General features: G+C 54.2%; 7 protein-coding genes across 7 annotated transcripts; 4 read left to right on the top strand and 3 right to left on the bottom strand.

The window, feature by feature from the left end:
* Window positions 1-1,416: 1,416 nt before the first annotated feature.
* On the top strand, window positions 1,417-3,384 carry CDV56_104828 (uncharacterized protein; the record flags this gene model as incomplete). Its single annotated transcript, XM_026758447.1, has 4 exons — window positions 1,417-1,424; window positions 1,528-1,672; window positions 1,737-3,242; window positions 3,313-3,384. The coding sequence occupies 4 exons, from the start codon at window positions 1,417-1,419 to the stop codon at window positions 3,382-3,384; spliced, it is 1,731 nt and encodes a 576-aa protein (XP_026612843.1).
* A 374-nt stretch (window positions 3,385-3,758) lies between these two features.
* On the top strand, window positions 3,759-7,207 carry CDV56_104501 (uncharacterized protein; the record flags this gene model as incomplete). Its single annotated transcript, XM_026758120.1, has 4 exons — window positions 3,759-6,496; window positions 6,567-6,686; window positions 6,737-6,843; window positions 6,897-7,207. The coding sequence occupies 4 exons, from the start codon at window positions 3,759-3,761 to the stop codon at window positions 7,205-7,207; spliced, it is 3,276 nt and encodes a 1,091-aa protein (XP_026612842.1).
* Window positions 7,208-8,264: 1,057 nt separating this feature from the next.
* Window positions 8,265-9,341, bottom strand: CDV56_104286 (HpcH/HpaI aldolase family protein; the record flags this gene model as incomplete). The annotated part of the gene is made up of 4 exons (XM_026757905.1): window positions 8,265-8,612; window positions 8,674-8,882; window positions 8,947-9,074; window positions 9,151-9,341. The coding sequence occupies 4 exons, from the start codon at window positions 9,339-9,341 to the stop codon at window positions 8,265-8,267; spliced, it is 876 nt and encodes a 291-aa protein (XP_026612841.1).
* A 1,160-nt stretch (window positions 9,342-10,501) lies between these two features.
* CDV56_103953 (M3 family metallopeptidase) lies at window positions 10,502-12,757 on the top strand (the record flags this gene model as incomplete). Its single annotated transcript, XM_026757572.1, has 3 exons — window positions 10,502-11,818; window positions 11,866-12,506; window positions 12,565-12,757. 3 exons carry the CDS (start codon window positions 10,502-10,504, stop codon window positions 12,755-12,757), a joined length of 2,151 nt encoding a protein of 716 aa, XP_026612840.1.
* A 261-nt stretch (window positions 12,758-13,018) lies between these two features.
* On the top strand, window positions 13,019-13,648 carry CDV56_103864 (uncharacterized protein; the record flags this gene model as incomplete). The annotated part of the gene is made up of 1 exon (XM_026757483.1): window positions 13,019-13,648. The coding sequence occupies one exon, from the start codon at window positions 13,019-13,021 to the stop codon at window positions 13,646-13,648; it is 630 nt and encodes a 209-aa protein (XP_026612839.1).
* Window positions 13,649-13,834: 186 nt separating this feature from the next.
* Window positions 13,835-14,449, bottom strand: CDC4 (putative cytokinesis EF-hand protein Cdc4; the record flags this gene model as incomplete). Its single annotated transcript, XM_026757400.1, has 4 exons — window positions 13,835-13,863; window positions 13,915-14,007; window positions 14,066-14,206; window positions 14,263-14,449. The coding sequence occupies 4 exons, from the start codon at window positions 14,447-14,449 to the stop codon at window positions 13,835-13,837; spliced, it is 450 nt and encodes a 149-aa protein (XP_026612838.1).
* Window positions 14,450-15,285: 836 nt separating this feature from the next.
* CDV56_103363 (putative C2H2 finger domain protein) lies at window positions 15,286-18,494 on the bottom strand (the record flags this gene model as incomplete). Its single annotated transcript, XM_026756982.1, has 2 exons — window positions 15,286-18,185; window positions 18,257-18,494. The coding sequence occupies 2 exons, from the start codon at window positions 18,492-18,494 to the stop codon at window positions 15,286-15,288; spliced, it is 3,138 nt and encodes a 1,045-aa protein (XP_026612837.1).

Genomic DNA, 18,494 nt, shown 5'->3' with positions numbered 1-18,494 from the left:
ACCCTTGCAGGTGGCTGGCTTGAGGCTGAATAGCGACGCACTGGCTCGTCTTGGTGGATTGAATGAGGGGTGGGATGAGGGGCACAAATTACCACTTAATATGATCTACTGCTGACTGCAGCCCATCTGCAGTCCCCGTGGCAAAGACACGGCCCGCTTGGTTGACCCAACGAAAACATTCAGAGTATACATTTCCGTAGGCGAGGCCGAAAGGAGTAGAATCAATTTAGTCCCTGATATAGTCGATGCACAATAAAATTCATCAAGGCTAGCGCTGATTGATAATGCCTCCCGAGGTACTTCCGGGTATGGTTGTGAAGAAGATGCAGAAGTACCGCGCATATGACTACCTGAAGACTACGGCTGCATATGCATGCATCGCTGTTATAGAATCTGTAACCAACGAACCTTGGCTGCTTACTTTGCTCACTAAGGATTGGGGGCCAAACAGTCATGCTTATGGGATTTCTAAGTTTCCACCCCTATACTCCGTACTTTTGCAGTGAGGCATCGCAAGGGAATCTACTGTTTCTGGCTTGGTACTACCTACTCCCTATCTCTGCTACAGTCACATCTGCCAAAGGCAGAGTCGGTAGCTTATGTGGTAAAGACGCGGTCAGATTAAGTGGCAGAGCTTGGACCAATCCTTCAGGAATGCAAAGGGGAAGATACAGCCAATAAGACACTGAGGAATAGCTGCTCAGGGAGAAATTCTCCACTGCTAGTCTGCTACAGTAGTTAGGGGGCGACCCACCAGTATCTGCATACTTATACTTATTGGGGGTGGGGAACGGGGAGGAGGAAGAGATATGTAACAAATGGTCTGAAATAGTCAGTTGGTAGTTCCTCTATGGAGTACTCTCTAGTGGCGAACAAGTAATCAACGTGTGACCATCCTTCATGGCGATCAAGGAGGGGTAGAGGGGCAGCTGAGTCTGAAAAAAACAGCAAAAGCAAAAGCAAAGCAACTATACACGTCCTGCATGTGGCTATAGGCTAAAGAATGCAAGCTGTCTTTTACAGTTGAAGCTAGGCGCACGGGAAACAAACTAAATACCTGATCCACGCGTCATCGCATCCCTGTACCCAGTGATAGTCTAGACACAGCCTCCTGTAAGCGAGTGCGAATATCGGAGGGTGCATGGGTATAGCGCCAAAGCCATGATCACCGCAGAGACAGGGGTCCGATAAGGAAGGAGGGGCTGTTGTGTTTTTCGTTGAGCAGTTCAGCCGAATCTCACGCTGAATAGACGAATTGTTTGCAACACAAGCAGAATGTGATGACGAGCTTCGGGCTTCATTGGCCATGGCTGTGTTTTTAAAGAGCAGATTGTGTGCCCTTCGGACGGACCATGTTTGGAGTCATAGAAAATTACCTGACTGCTGAGCAATTGGCGCATACAGAACCTCGTCGCCATGCCTATGTACGTGCAGGAAAGATACAATGCCCTTCTGCTTTATGGCCCCATGGCCTTGCACCCCCCCTGCGTTGGCAGATCGTTGACTAACCGAGCCAACCTGACATAGGCTTCGCAATCCTTCGGACAAATATGAGGCTTTCAACCCTCCAGACCTTCCAGATAGGACCTGGCCCTCAAAGCGGCTCACAAAGAGACCGCGCTGGTTGGCGACGGATCTCCGCGATGGAAACCAGGCTCTTGCATGCCCGATGGTATGTTTTCTTTTTTTCTTTGTTCCATAAATTGTACCATTCTCGTGCCTAACACCCTTCCCAGAATGTAGAGCAGAAGTGGGAGTACTTTCAGATGCTCCTCCGGGTTGGATTCAAGGAGATCGACATCTCATTCCCCAGCGCGTCTGACACCGAGTTCAATTTCACGCGAAATGTCGTCGCCTCGGCGCCATCGGACGTGTGGTTGCAGGTTCTATCGCCCTGCCGAAAGGAGCTGATCCGGCGCACCGTCGACAGCGTCACTGGCGCGAAGAAGGCCATCATCAGCCTCTACATTGCCACGAGTGACAGCTTCATCCAGACCATGTTCGAGTCATCCCAGGCTGCTGTGCTGCGCACCGCTGTGGAATGCGTCGAGTATACCCGGTCCATCACCAAAGACGACCCGACCCAGCAGGATACCACCTGGAACCTGATGTTCAGCCCCGAGGCCTTCTCCGATACCGATCCGGCCTATGCCATTGCCGTGTGTAAAGCAGTGAAAGAGGCATGGGGCCCGTCCAATGAGATCCCCATCATCCTCAACCTGCCCGCCACCGTCGAGAGATGCACCCCCAACACGTACGCGGATCAGGTGGAGATCTTCTCGCGGGCCTTCGCCGGCCAAGAGGACGTGGTAGTTTCTCTGCACCCTCACAATGACCGAGGCTGTGCGGTGGCCGCCGCGGAACTCGGTCAGCTGGCCGGGGCCACCCGCGTCGAAGGCTGTCTGTTCGGCAACGGCGAGCGGACGGGCAACGTCGACCTCGTCACCCTGGCTCTCAACCTGTACAGCCAGGGAGTCGATCCGGGGCTAGACTTCTCCGATCTCCCTGCCATTCGCAAGACGGTGGAGAAGATCACCCAGATCCCCGTCCACCTGCGCGCCCCCTACGCGGGCGACTCGATCTTCATGGCCTACAGCGGCTCCCACCAGGACGCCATCAACAAGGGGTTCAAGAAGTGGCGGAACGTACCACCGGGGGAACGCAGCATCTGGAAAGTGCCCTACCTCCCCATCGACCCGGAGGATATTGGGGCTACGTATGAGGCCGTCATCCGGGTCAATTCCCAGAGCGGAAAAGGAGGCGTGGCCTGGGTCCTGCAACGGACTCTAGATCTGGAGCTGCCCAAGGAGTTCCAACAGGCCTTCTCCAAGGTGATCAAGGCCGAATCGGAGGCCCAGGGACGCTGGCTTACCGAGGCTGAAATAACCCAGTCCTTTCTCCGGCACTACTCAATCTTGGAGAAAGACTCCCGGATCCTTGCTTGCGACGTGCAGCCGAAGGCGGACGGCTCGGGCCGGGTCACCGTGAGGGCGATCGTCCTGGTGAGTGGCCGGCCCCGCGAGGTTGTGGCAACCGGAGAGAATGCAGCCGCAGCAGTCTCGTTTGCCTTCTCCTCCCTGGCGGGTCTCAACCTGGACTTTGAATGCGTCCAGCGAACCATCCAGAGCGACGCAGGAGAGCAGCTCATCATAGCGTTGGTCAAGTGCAGGAATCTGTGGCGTGCAAAGGCGGCTGAGCGGGAGGATCTTGCAATCGCGTTGGCGTGCCTGTCATCTGCTCTGGTAAGTCAATCTGATTATAGAGGCATCTTTTCTGACTCGATCGTGGTATTGGATACTGATTGGAGAGCAGGACTTGCAGGAAGACCTCCCGCCATATCGACAATTCCTGAGACTCCTGCCAATTGTTCAGGTTGTCAACTGAGGGTCTTCGACTCTTTTCGACTGTATACTGTGATTTCCTCTGTTCCGGTCATAGACAGCTAGACATGAAGAAGAGAAAGAGTAGCCAGTCTCCAATCCTTGCGTAGCCTCTCCACTTGATAGGGTACAAAACCGCGCACCTTCGGGTTGCTGCTGTAATTTCAATGAGTAGCACATCCATGCTAGCCAAGCAAAGCCCTCGTGTAATAATAATAAAAAAAAAAGAAAAAACCAAAGAGACACAGACAATAGAGAATGAGGGGTACAGAACATGAGCAACGCGTCCGATGTCGGACAGAAAAGTTATATATTGAGCGATGCAGCCCCTGGTGGGCTTCCTCGAGCATCAATACGAATCGTCCTCATAGCAGAGAAATGTCTCCTTCACAAGCACAAGCACACCGAACCTTCAAGGTCACCCTTTTGCCCGGGGATGGAGCAGGCCCACAGTTGGCATCCCATGCGAAAAAAGTGCTGGGCTTCATCCAACAAGTGCGGCCAAACCTTACGTTTGATATCTCTGAACATCAATTTGGTGGTGCAGCCATTGCTGCCGGCGCAGGCTCAGCACCGCCTCGTGCCGCCTTACAGGCGTGTCTCGACTCTGACGCCGTCATTCTGTGCGGATGCGGTGATCCGCAGTTTGGCGTCGAGCCGGTCACAGGGAGTCTAGATTTGCACAAGGAGCTCGGTATTTTCGCTAATATTCAACCGGTGTTTTTTCCAAGTACAGGGCTTGTCCAGCAAAGCTCGTTCAAGTATGACGGAGTTCAGAGGCTCGATATCACTTTCATTAGCGATGCCACGAGCGGGATATCTTACAGGGCCTTAAAGGAGGCAGACAGTGAGGGCCAAGCCCACGATACGACGGAATACTCTCGTGAGACGATCGAACGGGTAGCGCGGTGGGCAGGAGCTTACGCCATGCAGTTCCACCCCCCGAAGCCTGTACACTCCGTTGACGAATCCAGTCCCCTGGCGACATCGCCTGTCTGGAGGTCCGTTGTCACGGAGGTATTCGAAAACGAATTCCCGCAGGTCCCGCTCCGTTATGTCCTGGTGGATACCGCGGCAACACTGCTGGCTTCTGAGCCGACCCGGTTGAATGGTATCGTCCTGACCACCAGCAAGCTTGGAGAGACTCTGTCCGACCAGGCGGGAGGCATTGTGGGATCACAGGACATATTGGCATCGGCAGCCGTCTCGACCCCTCCAAGGAAGGGCATCGCAGGTATGCCGGGAATTTTTAAGCCCCGGAATCTGAATGCACGGAGAGACACGTCGGATCCCCTCTGCATCCTGCCAGCCGTGAGCCTGATGCTCGACTTGTCTTTTGGCCTGGTTGCAGAGGCTGCTGCATTGACCAGAGCGATTCGTCGGACGTTGGACCCGATTGAGCTGTTGGGATCCAATATACGGACCGCCGGCGTTGGGGGTTTGGCCACGCCAGACGAGTTCATGGGGAAGTTGTTGGAGCATCTGGACTATTACCTCGAGGCGGCCAGTGCTGAAGCGGAGTCCCGGATGTCGCGCCTCCCAAGGGAGCCAAGCGTGGGTCATCCTGTAGGAAAGCGCCGTCCGATGGGCGTCATTGAAAAGATCATGACGAATGCCGCCGTGGGTTTGAGCAAACCAGAGGTCCAGACTGGGGAGATTATTTGCGTCCAGGTGGACTGGACGTTGACGTCCGAAATCCTCTGGGCCGGGATGGAGAAAACATACGACCGCATGGGGAGACCTCGCCCGTATCGCAACGATCGGATGTGGCTGGCGATTGACCACACGGTCGACCCACGCACGAATCATCGTCCCCGGCAACGAAGCCTCATTGAAAAAGCAGAAAAATTCCGACGCGAAGCCAAGATCATCGACTTTCTCCCGGCCAACACCAGTATCTTACACACCGATTTTACTCGCGAACGAGCCCAGCCTGGTCGCATTATCGTGGGCTGCGACTCTCATTCCTGTTCTGCTGGTTGCATGGGTGCCCTAGCCGTTGGACTCGGGGCTGCAGATGTGGTCATGCCCATGGTGACGGGGGAGACCTGGTTCCGGGTGCCGGAAGTCTGTCGCATCAACTTCGTGGGGAAATTGCCCTTTGGAATTGGCGGAAAGGATGTCATTCTTCATATACTGGGGCTTTTCAAGCGGAATACGATTGCCTTCCAGCGCGCGGTCGAGTACGGCGGCCCAGGGCTGAAGGAGCTGTCCATGGATGCCCGATTTGCCATCGCCAACATGACGACCGAGTTTGGCGGCATGGGAGCCTGTTTTGAGGCCGACGAGAACACCGCGGAATGGATCTCCCGCAGGCCACATCCGGAGCATCGAGAAGGAGGCTTATACTTTAAAGCCGACCCAGATGCGCAATATGCCGAGGTCCGCACCGTCGATCTCTCCGATGTGGGCTTCACCATCGCCCTGTACCCTGACCCAGATCATGTGGTAGCTGTGACGGAGAAAGTAGGCATGAAGCTGGATGGCTGCTTTATCGGGGCTTGTACCACCACCGAAGAAGACCTGATTGTAGGGGCCTTGGTGTTGGAGGCTGGCCTGCGCGCTGGCATGGTGCCCGCCTCCCAAGGCCGGAGGAGGGTCACTCCCGGAAGTCTCAGCATCATCAAGAATCTGGAGCGACATGGCGTCTTGGATATCTATCGACAGGCGGGATTCAACATTGGAGCGCCGGGGTGCTCGTACTGCGTCGGGATCAACGACGTTGACGTTGCCGGCGAAGGAGAAGTCTGGCTCTCCTCCCAGAACCGCAATTTCCGCAATCGAATGGGCAAAGGAAGCTTCGGGAGCATCACTTGCGCCGCGGTGGTCGCGGCCTCGAGCTTCGGCATGGTCGTCACGGACCCCCGGCCGTTGCTGAGCCAAATCGACAAGGGAAGATTGAACAGAATCCTCGGGAGCCAGAAGGTCTCGTTGACCATTGCGCCCGAGACTAGCGAGCCTGATCCAGTCATTTCATCTCATGTCGCTCCGGCTCCGGTCCTCCTCGATAGCGGGACTCCTGCCGAGACGGCTACTCCCACGGCAGATACTACACGTACTACCAGTGAAGGCCTTCTTCGGTCGAGAGTTCAGCGGTTTGGGGAAAACGTCGATACGTAAGTCGGTGGATACCTCGTCCCTGCAGTGTCTGGTTTCTGTCTGGTGCTGATATCGGTGTTTACATAGTGACGCGATTATTCCCGCTGAATTCGTCCCCGGTGTTGATAATGCGGATCTGGGCAATCACTGTTTCCAGTACTACCGCCCCGAATTCCGAAAGAAGGCAGAAGATGGGTCGAGAATAATGTAAGTTTAAGTCAGCCCTAACAGCGAAGAATTAAACTCAACGTTCCCAGCGTTGCAGATCGTGGATTCGGCAGTGGCTCGTCCCGTGAAGATGCAGTCAGAGCCTTACAAGGAGCAGGCATCGAAGCAGTCATTGCGCCCAGTTTCGCATTTATCTGTAGGTGATACCATCATGGACGATAACTATTAGACTCTAATCCAAGATTTCAGATGACCGAAACCAGCTCAACATGGGCCTGTTTAACATCACCTTACCGGATGCCGAGTTCTATGCGCATGCCAAGGAAGATTCCGTCGTCATCATCGACCAGAACACAAAGACAGTGCAGATCGAGGGAATCGATCGAGTCTTCCGTTACCAGCAGTCGGAGATGGAGAAAACTCTTCTTGACGCCGGAGGTGTACTCCCATTGTATAGCCAATTTGGGCGCACGGTGTTCCGGCAGATTGCCAACGCAAATAGCACCGGGCGGATGAAGAGCAAATCAGGTGCTCCTCGGCCGGTGAAGCTGGACTGGTGAGGTCAAATTGGCCGAAAATAGGCTCCTAGAACTGCTGATTGCGATCGTGAGCAGTCAGGAGGGATGAATATAGATACTAGTAAATGGTCCAATGGAAGAGAATGTTTAGTTAGTTAACTAACTACTTTATTTTGTGTGATGACTAATGACTACCATATTAGGTTAGGCAGGTCTAAGGACCCGGCGGCCCCGCCCGGGTTGGGCCGGGTTACCCACCGAAACTTGTGTTAGTATCATGATTCACGGTTATAGAAAACTGATATTCTTGTATAAAATATATGGTAATTATCATCATAACCTATATCTAAAATATCAGTTCGAGGTCGGGAACCGAGCTCAAAAACGGGTCAGGATCATTGCGGCGTGCTTCGCTGTAGACGTCGTTGACTATACGAAAGCTAGTAGCTCTCCTCGATCGATGTGTGAGAGGCCCTCCTGAAGGACTGTGGTCCATTGACCAGTCTTCGTCAATTGCATACCACATAACTAACTTCATATCAAAAGCCGAATATTGCAAGTTGGTCTGACCTAATCTCTTGAGCATATTCCTGTCAGCGCGCGAGGTGCTCTCGTCCTTGACCTTAGCCGCCGTCCACTCTTTGGATGCTGGTCGCTTGTCATTCTCCCTTGCACCTCCTCTTTGAAGTGATCAACCACCGGCTGGAACTTGAGTTCCCGTGGGAAATCCGGTGAGAAATGCTCATGCTCCGCACCCAGCCTGTGCCCGAATTCATGGAGAATATGGCGCCGCATTGACCGTTTAACATCCGTTCATTCGACCACCATCGGCCATCCTTGGCGGCTTGAAGCCGAAGGATCACAATACCCAGTGCGCCACTACAGTTGATTGGTCGGTCTATACTATTTGGTTAGTGACGAGATACTGGTTGTGCAGTAGACCAACAGTGCTATGTCATGCTTCCCTGAATTGCAGGGCTGTCACGGCGCGCTACAAAAGTTCCTACAGTAAGGGACCTGATCGAATTGGCAATCGAGGCGTGCTGACTCTTGAGCAATATCAGTACTAGCCATAGGCCCTCGCTCCATGCCTGAGCAGTCAATTTTTTAACCCTTGCACCTCCGCCAGTGTCTCCTTCATACGAGCTAAATCCTCCTTATGTCCCTTCACCACGCTGAAGTAATCCGATGTTACCATCAATAGCTGAAAGTCTTTGAGCCAAGTATTCGTTGTCCCGGACACCTTGCACGTAACCACCGCCAAAGGCTTCTGATGCCGTTTCGACACCTTCACCAACCGATCTATGGCGTCCAATATCTTTGGATCTTCGGGGTCGCCCACCCGGCGCGGAGGACAGCGCATAGCAACTCGAAGATCGCCAGCCCCTAACATTAGGGCATTCACACCAGGGACTGCAGCTATGGCGTCGGCATTGTCAAGGGCAAGCTAAGACATCCCGTCATCAGCCCATCAGAAGATCCCGTCAACCTGAGAATAGTGAACTTACCGGACTTTCGATTTGGATGATCACTGCAATGTTTTCGTCCGCTACGCGCTCATGGGAAGACCCTGGTGGCGCCACATCTGTAACTCCAGGGACTAACGCTGCTGGAGCCAATGACCGGTCACCGTTTGAGTATGCATACCGACACTTGCTGACGTCGTCGGCGGCTTGCTCCGGTGTATCAATGTGTGGGAAGATAATGCCCCCGGCTCCTGTTCAAACGCCAGTTTTGTGAGCAGTTAGGATCTCAAACTGATAGTTCGAAACGAGGCTTACCCGCGTCAAGAGCATGCGTCAGTAAATGTGAGTGAGCGGACGGCACTCGACAGATTGGGACGGTCCTTCCCTTGCTAGAGAGGCTGACGGTTTGGATTAGGCGAACGAGGTTCTCAGCTTCAATCGGTCTGCACCGCCGATACAGTCCATATCGGTTAGACCTTGGACTGAAACGCGGTCCGTTGAGTACGAGAGGGGACTAACGTATGCTGAGCATCGACCATGACAAAGTCATAACCCAGGACTGCCAGCGTGCGAGCTGAGATGGTGTGAGGAATAGAGACAATGGTGCCCAATAAATGGGTAGATCTCCCGGACGACGGGTCCATAGTGTCCTCCAGGGCCTTGGCCAGGTTGGAAGGTTGGAAGAGCGACGTCGCACAGTAGTCTTCCATATTTCTTAGACTGCAGTATTTGGGGTATAATGTGTAGGAATGGACATGCGCTCTTAGATGAGAATCTTATATCTCTGCTTCACCGCGTGGATTGGGAAGCAAGGTTGCATCCGTCTGGCATGCTTAAAGATGTTTAGCCAGTCACCCTGAACACGCCTATCAAAACGCCATCTCTCGACTCGACGTTTCTAATAAATTCTTCTAGAAATTACATGACGTTCTGTACTGTACCTTGGCTCTGCACTGGTATGTAACTTCGATGCGAGGGTGGCAGGAGTTTGCTTTCCAAAATGGCAGCCATCGTCTGAAAGCGGAAGCTGAGTTGTCTGACGTGACAAGACAATGACAGCTAGAAGTCCAGATTAAGCAAATGTACTATTCCTAGATCACATGACAGAATGGAGATAACCTGAACTCCGCACGTGGATGAGGAAAGGAGCTCTAAGGTCGGAGGTCAGCGATTAGTTCCTTGCGTAGGCAATAGAGAGCCTAGGCTGGCTGGATAGCCTAGGCATAAGCCGACCGGATAAAGGGCCCAGGCATAACTTGACCACATGATTCGACAAATCATAGTGGTCTTTTGCCAAGTATAGATATCAAACAAACTAGTTAATAGTAGAAGTACCTTATCAATTAATACTTAGGCAATTGGGAGCCTGGATAGAGTAGAAGAAGATATTATCAAGTAGTACTAGGTCAAGTCTACTGGGTATATCTACAGAGTAGATGCTAAGTCTGCTATACCTAAATAGGACTACTAAACCTAATCCAGTCATGAACTGTCACCCAGGAATACAGAGTACTCCATATGGACCTTAGTGAAGAATCCTTAATATCGACCGAGAATCGTGTCCATCGTTGTGCCATCTGATTATATATCTATTACTCAAGCTAGAGGTCTACCCCGCCTTGTCCTTGCAGATTTGCCCCTCTCTACCGTCACCATTAGTCCACTCTTCTCTCGCGCTTTATATCTGCACGCCCTCGTCCTCCTGGCGGGCATCCTTCTGGTCACCGTGGCTCCTCCTCTCCGCCTCACCTCCCCCACTTTCAGGCTCTCTTCGGTCTTGAGCCAGCTTCGTGTCTCTCGGTTACCTACAACTACCGCCGTCTACAATACCGCATTGACCGATCTTCGCAAGTCCCTTACCACCGCCAGCATGGCTCCCGAACATCTCCGTCGGCCTCCCCAGGCCCCGCCCCTCTTTACCGCGACCGCCCAATCCATCGTCGATGACGCCAAGCGCCTCATCGAGACATCCCGCAAAGCGCAGGACAATGTTGTTGCGAACGTCAAGCCCGAGTCAGCGACATTCGACTCGGTGCTGAAGCCTCTGGCCCAAGATGAGAATGCGATGGCGCTGGAATCCCACATTTTGAGCTTCTACCAGGCAGTGTCGACGGAGCAGCAGCTACGGGATGCGTCATCCAAGGCTGAGGAGCTGATGGACGAGTTCTTCATTGAGAGTGTGATGCGTGAGGACGTATTCAAGCTCGTCGATGCTGTGCTGAAGAAGAACGAGAGCCTCGACCCGGAGTCCCGAAGATTGCTGGAGAAGGAACACAAGGATTACATCCGCAACGGGCTGGGTCTTCCGGCCGGACCGAAGCGCGATCGCTTCAAGGAGATCAAGAAGCGTCTGAGCCAGATTAGCATTGAATTCCAGAAGAACCTGAACGAGGAGAACGGTGGAATCTGGTTCACACGCGAGGAGCTCGACGGCGTGCCGGAAGACGTTCTATCTGGCTTGAAGAAGGGCGAGGGGGAGCATGAAGGCAAGCTCTGGTTGACCTTCAAGTATCCCGACCTGTTCCCGACCATGAAGTATGCGAAGAACGCGGAGACTCGCAAGCGGCTGATGATCGAGAACGAGAACAAGTGCAACCAGAACGTGCCTCTGTTCCGGGAGGCCATCATCCTACGTGACGAGGCCGCTCGTTTGCTTGGATACCCCAACCACGCGGCGTTCCGCATTGAAGATAAGATGGCCAAGACTCCCAAGACCGTTGACGACTTCCTGGGAGACTTGCGGTCGCGTCTGACTGCCGGAGGACACAAGGAGATCAAGGCTTTGTTGGAGCTCAAGAAAGCGGACATCGAGTCTCGCGGCGAGTCCTTCGATGGCCGCTACTATCTGTGGGACCACCGGTTCTACGACCGCCTTATGCTTGAGAAGGATTACTCGCTAGATCAGCAACTGATCGCCGAGTACTTCCCTCTGCAGACGACCATCGAGGGCATGCTGAAGATCTTCGAAGAGCTGTTTGGCCTTGTGTTCGTTGAGATTACGGGCGAGGATCGTGAAAAGGTTGCGTCCTCCGGCAAGGGAAGCGATATCGTCTGGCACGAAGATGTCCAGATCTTCAGCGTCTGGGATGACGAGGGCGAGGGCAATGGTTTCGTGGGCTACCTCTACTTGGACCTGTTCCCCCGCCCTGGCAAGTATGGCCATGCGGCCAACTTCAATCTCCAGCCGGTAATGTGTTTTATATACGGTTGGTGTCCATTGACTAACAATCATAGGGCTTTATCGACGCTGACGGCAAGCGACGCTACCCCGCCACCGCACTGGTGTGCAACTTCACCAAGCCCACGGCCAAGAAACCCAGTCTCCTCAAGCATGACGAGGTGGTGACCCTGTTCCATGAGCTCGGACATGGGATCCACGACCTCGTCTCCAAGACGATCTACTCGCGCTTCCACGGAACCAGCACCGTCCGGGACTTTGTGGAAGCCCCCAGTCAGATGCTGGAGAACTGGTGCTGGACCCCCTCCCAGCTCAAGTCCCTGAGCAAACACTACTCGACGCTGTCGCCTGAATACCTCGCCGCATGGCAAGAACAGGCCCACGGCAAGTCCCAGCCGCCAGAGCGCATTCCCGACGATGTCATCGAGAACCTGATCCGGACCAAGCACGTCAACGACGCGCTGTTCAACCTCCGCCAGCTGCACTTTGGCATCTTCGACATGACGGTGCACGAAGCCGAGAACCACGAGCAGATCCAGAAGCTGCCCATCTCCGCCACATACAACCAGCTGCGAAAGCAGATCGCGCTGCAGGACGGCCCGGAGGTTCTAGGAATGGGCGACGAATGGGGCCACGGCGAAGCAACCTTTGGTCACTTGATTGGGGGTTATGATGCGGGATACTACGGATATCTCAGGTAAGCCTTCCTTGTTTCGGGGATCACGTATTTGCAAACGCCGTCTAATCGACTGCAGCTCCCAAGTCTACTCGACCGACATGTTCTACACCGTCTTCAAGGACGACCCCATGAACCCGGCTGCCGGTCGCAGATACCGCTACGGCGTCCTCGAGAAGGGCGGCAGCCAGGACGAGATGAAGACGTTGACCGACTTCCTCGGCCGCGAGCCCAAGACGGACGCCTTTTACAAGGATTTGGGGTTGGCTTAGTTTAGTAGACTAGATGCTTTATCACAAGCTAGCACAATCTCAAGAATTCGCTTCGTGCCTATATTTACTGTTCGTAGCTCGGACCCGTAGCTATGTAGCTACCCTACCTTAGCTTATCGATAAGACCCCAGCCCAGCTCTCTACATCACCTTCACCACTTCACCACTTCACCCATAAAATCTCCAATCTTCCCCCGTCCTTCAACCTATAGAGAACTCTTCACTCTTCATCAATCCTCACCAACGAAACTCGCCAAAGAATATGACCTCCACAAACCCCTCCGCCTCCCCACCGCCCTCGCCTCCACAACACCACCAACAACAACACCACCGCCTCAAAGTCCACACCCACCACTGCCGCTTCTGCAACCACCTCCTCCTAGCCACAACCCGCACAATCGCGGCCCTCCCCCGCCGAAAGGACCCCGCCCAGGACAGCGCGCTGATCCTCCCTCTCCCGCACGCCGACGCCGACGCCGACGCCGACGATGACGACGAGCCAGACGCCTCCCCCGAAGCCACCTCAACCGAAGGACAGGGAGAGCGAAAGAAGGAGAAGGAGAAGCAGAAGCAGAAACACTACACGATTCTCCTGTCCACAACTCTCCCCGATCGCAAGGCGACGCTGATCCGCCGGGAAGACGGGTTCGAGAAGCGGCGGTTCCTGCGATGTGGGCGGTGTCGCGTTGTCGTGGGGTATTTTCTCGATGCGGTGCATTTCCCTGTTGCCAAGGATGGGAGGGGCGAGGATGAACTCGAAGGGGAGGAGTCGGATCAGGAGCCCCGGGTTGTATATTTGCTTCCTGGGGCGTTGATAGAGACGGAGACTATGGGCGACGAGGAGAAGATGCGGGTGATGGATCGGGAGTGGAGCGGATGGATTCCTCAATAGGTATCCTATAGGGCCTACATCTTCATCTACAGAACATGAAGAAAGGGGATACAGTACAGATTTCATATTATCTGAATATAAACTAATTGCTAAAGCCGAGCCGACAACCAAGTCACCGACTGCGTGGACGGGCAGCGCACATCGTAAAAACCATCGTGGAAGCGTCAAGGGGGGTATCGTAATCATTCAGTTGGCCAGGATCGTGCGGACGAGTTCTGCGACACCAAGTTAGCTTTTAGCGTAGTAGAACAGAGAAGGAAACATACCGGTGTAGTTGATCTCGCCGGAGCTGGTATCAACCGCCTTCAGCAGCTCATCGACCTCCTCGTCCGACATCTTCTCGCCCAGATTCGTGAGAACTAATCAATCAGCACCCTAACCCGCAGCCAGATGAATGCGCAATGCAGAGCAACATACTATAGCGCAACTGTCCCACCCCAATAAACCCAGTCATATCCTTATCAAACACCTGGAACCCCCGACAGTACTCCTCGGGCTCGCCGGGCTCTCGGAATCCACCTGGACGGTTCAGGACCTTGAGGAACGATTCGAAGTCGACTAGCAGCATTGTCAGCTCGCCGCGCCACAGGAGCACGAAACCCCAAGGAGCTTACAGTCTCCGCCGATGCTCTTCTCCAGATCCGCAATCTCCGCGAGGGTAGGGTTCTGACCGCATGCGCGCAGCAGGTCACCGAGCGACTCGAGCGATACCTTTCCCGTGCCGCGCTTGTCGAAGAGCGAGAACGCTTCCTTGTAGTTGGTGGAGGCCTGGTCGTGGTGAGAATCAGGTGAGCGAGGCATTTTGACGAACGTTCTTGTTTCCAGCAGATGGACGATGATGATGGGGGAGGAGTTGAGGATGGAGAATGAAATGACGGAGGGAACTCAGTTGTTCGGAACCAGAACCAGAACCACTGGTACAGGGTGTGAAGAAGAGGGGAGAGGCGGAGATCCAAGAATGGCAGCAACGCAACGGCAAAACACTAAACAGGGGACGACGCGATGCAAGGGAGGAAGTCGCAACAGGAGTAATTGCATGCAGCAGTTTCACTTCCGATCTCCTCGTGAGGCTATCCACATGCGACATTCCTCCCGGCGCTGGGTGGAGGGGGATTCCAGACGTACCATGGTTGATGTTGTGGGTTCAGGGGTTGATTTGGTATGCTGCAACAAAGAAATGGTAGAATCAATGGCTGCAACAAAACGTATTGTTAAGATTGTAAACAATGATAGATCCTTACAAAGATTAGAAGGGACCGAAGCTAATCGATTGGGAAGATGCGAGGAGGAGTGATGATTAGAAGTTGGCCAGGTGTGGGTTTGGCGGTGTTTCGGCGGTTGTTGTGGTAACCAGCAGGTGTGGATTGACTGACCCCAGCGATCCAGATGAGATGACATAGCTTATTTCTGGTACTAAATACATCGAGCTGGAATGTACAGGTTAAAAAGTGAATTCGAATACATGTAGAGGAAGGTTTGTTTGTACTAGATATACTTATCAACAGTATACAAAAAAATCGCCAGCCCGTGGTATCACATCATGCAAACAATGAAACAAATCATAAACATGGCAGATCGTCCTCCAAAAACATAAGTTTATAAGACATATATCGAGAAATGCCTGAAAGTCAACGGTCTCAACTCGACCGCCGCGTCTCGTTCCGCAACTTGTTGATACAGCTTTGCAGCAGACTGGATGCTTCCGAGAGCAGCTCCCACCGGGTGTTGGCGAAACCATCCCGTAGGATCATCAGCAAGCCGAGACACTGATTGCGGCCCTTCATCGTCGCCAACTCGTTCGGTTCACGGACCCCGCCCACCCGGCGGAGATAGGCTTCCATGTCGCGTCGCTGTTCAGCTACCGTTTTCAGCGTCGGAGGTGAGGCGACCGGGCCGTCGAGCGCATACCCATAGCACCAGACGACCAGCACTGCGACATAGATGACCCATGACCGGTTGAGTAGATAGTCATCGCGTCCGGAGTAGGTTCCGCTTTCTTCGGATACACTCCGGTTATTCAAAAGACATTCGGAGAGAAACTTGAGGGCGTAAAACGTCGCGTCTCGCGCTGACGCCTTGGTGGCCCATCGCTCGGTCATCTTCTCACGGGCAGCGCTGTAGTCCCGCGGAGTGATCGATCGCCCCATGAGTCGGCCAGCTCCGGCGAATATCTGACAGTCCACAATGTCGACGTGCGAGGCCATGTGAGCCAGTCCATGTAGGACGTCCCGCGACTCGAAAACGCCCTCGTCTTCGAGAAAATGCCGCCGGTATTGATTGGGGAACGGGGGAGGTCCTGCCTGAGCCAGGGCCTCGTCAAAATCACGCCGCCAGTTGTCAAAAGCTCGCAAAAGGGCTGATCGCCACTTATCTCGTCCACCGAGGGCCTGCGGAACGCCCAGCGAGCTGACTTGCAGGTCGCGCTGATTCATATGCCAACTGACACTAAGAAGACCGGCCATCAAGATAGTGCGGCCGAACGCATTCGTGGTAACACGCTGTCCGTTGAGCGTCTTCTTGAGCCCGTCGAGAAACATGGTCGGCTTGACACCGTTTGCATGCAGGCTAGATTGGACGCGAGCAACTTCGGCGGCACTGGTGGCTGACCACAAGGCTTCGTCGCAGGGCAGCGGGAGCCGGAGCTCATGGGCCACCATCTTCGCCGAGTGCCCAAACATAGTGGCATGGGTTGAGTCCAGCACAAAGGCAGCAAATGCAACCCGTCTGGTGGCCTCCGCTTTGATCCAGTGAGTCCAGGAATCGTCAGCGGCAAATTCGGAATTCGAGGCAGATCCTGTCGTGGACCGGGCCTGCCGGTCATCTCTGAAGCTTGCGGGTGAGTCGAGCGCGGAGCGGCCGATCAACGAGCTGCCGCGACGCATCAGCGTCAGCGTGGTGTCGTGATGGATATGCGCGCGCTCGTGCAATGCGCGAGTCGAGTACATCTTCTCAAAGACCTCGAGCAGGAGTAAAGCCTGGAAGACCCAGAGCTTGGCTGGCGGTCGGAAATCAGCGTCCATGAAGATCTCCCATCGCAGATGCCAACCTATGAAGTTGGCTAGTTCCGCAGCCGTCTCGGTCACCTCTTGCCCATGGATGTTGTCCAGCGTGGCTGCTCCAATGGCCATGACGGCCAAGAGAAGCAGATTTGGCGCCTTATCCGCGACAAAAGTGGGTTGGTGAAGAATGGGGAGCTGCGCATGAAAGTGATACCAGTAGGACCCGATATATGTCTGCATCATGCGCAAGCTCAGAACATGGCTATCATCGTCAACGTCTCCATCCATCAGAGCATCTTTGCGCTTTGCCACCGCTGAATATGCGGCTTCGTTGAATCGAGTGGCCATGAGATGTAGTAACTCCTGTCGCTTCTCCTCCGACATGATCGCCTGGGGCGAACCTGGATCTAAGATACTGGTGACACTCATTGGATGTTGCGGAAGAACGCCATTCAGGAAACTGCCGAACGCTGGCTCGCCGATGAGGAACTGACTCTGCAGTTGTGTGGGATCCAGATAGTTCGGAATCATGGAAGTCGTGGGAGGATAGGCCAGGGACGACGATCCCGGGACAGGCTCATTGAACAGCCACGCGGTAAAGTCATCGGCCATCGCAAAGGGGGAGCGGTTGTTGTATGTTTCGCCGCCGAAGATCGGATAGACGCAAGAGTTCATTGGGTCGAATCCGGGATCCGCAGAAGCGATCATTCCCGATAGGGAATCTAGTCCAGTAATGGTGGTTGTACTCTCTAGCGACGCTTGGGTGGAGGGCGGCATGGTATTCATCGAAAGGTCGGAAAATCCACCGACAGGCATTTGCAAGCCTGTCGGAGAGCCGTACGGTAGCGACTGAACTCCAGAAGAGCCATTGACGTCGGTTGGCATGGAGTATGCTGCAGCATCTTGAGGTCTTGTCCTAGAAACGGGATGCAGTCCGGTCAGTTGACGCGTCTGATCAGTAGGGCTGCCCGACAGATCTATGGAGTGGCGGCCGGTGAGCGGCACATACGCTGGCTTCTGCAGGTCTGAAGGACTGAAGGGAGCATTTGCTTGACCAGGAGGAGAATTGATGCTATGGTTGCTCAAGCTGTTAGACCTCGATGCCGTCGAGTCTGGCGTCCCCACGCCATGCTGAGCACCCAAAGGCTGGTAATTGAGGGGTCGGCCAAGCGAAATCGAGCCCGACGAAGAGACTGGTATGTGCTTGCTGGAACCATTGGCGGACTGAGGCGTCAGAGTCTCTACCCCTCCTTCTGGAAAGGTGGTTGCTGGGCGCGCCGATGTGAAATCAACGGTAGTCGCAGGCATGATAGGCGGCTGCTGGGTGCTGCCCATCTGCGGAACAGTATTATGGACCACGTTGTGAGGAAACTGGCTTTTTTCTTTGTTCTGCGAGGCCGCTTGCGCGAAATGGTCCCGTTTCTGAAGCTGAGAGCCTTGTGTCGTGTGCCGTTCACGATGCCGAATACAGAGATCTTGCCGTACAAAGGTCCGGTAACAGTCAGGAAAGTCGCATCGATAAATCTGCTTGGGAGTGTCTAGAGCAGGTCATGGATCAGTCATTCGCATCCGCAGAGACAGGCTTGCGATTGCAGGACGTCCGACATACGATTCAGTTGGTGGCGGTAGAGATGCTCCGCACGCGAATAGCTCTTGCCGCAGCCCTCATGTGTACATTCAAACTTCCGATCCGAGTTCACTTTCCGGGCCCTCTTGCGTTTGCGCGGCGTGCCGTCCGCTCGCAGGGCGTCGGTCTCCACCATGGCCGCTTCCTTATCGCCCGGTTCTTTTCGGTTGTAGTTGAGTTCCTGCTCTAACCCGGTCACCATACCAACAGCGAATGTCAT

This window comes from Aspergillus thermomutatus (genome assembly GCF_002237265.1).
Source record: "Aspergillus thermomutatus strain HMR AF 39 chromosome Unknown NODE_153, whole genome shotgun sequence".
Classification (NCBI taxonomy): domain Eukaryota; kingdom Fungi; phylum Ascomycota; class Eurotiomycetes; order Eurotiales; family Aspergillaceae; genus Aspergillus; species Aspergillus thermomutatus.
Note: the sequence above shows the minus strand (reverse complement) of the source record. Positions and strands in the feature narration are given on the sequence as shown.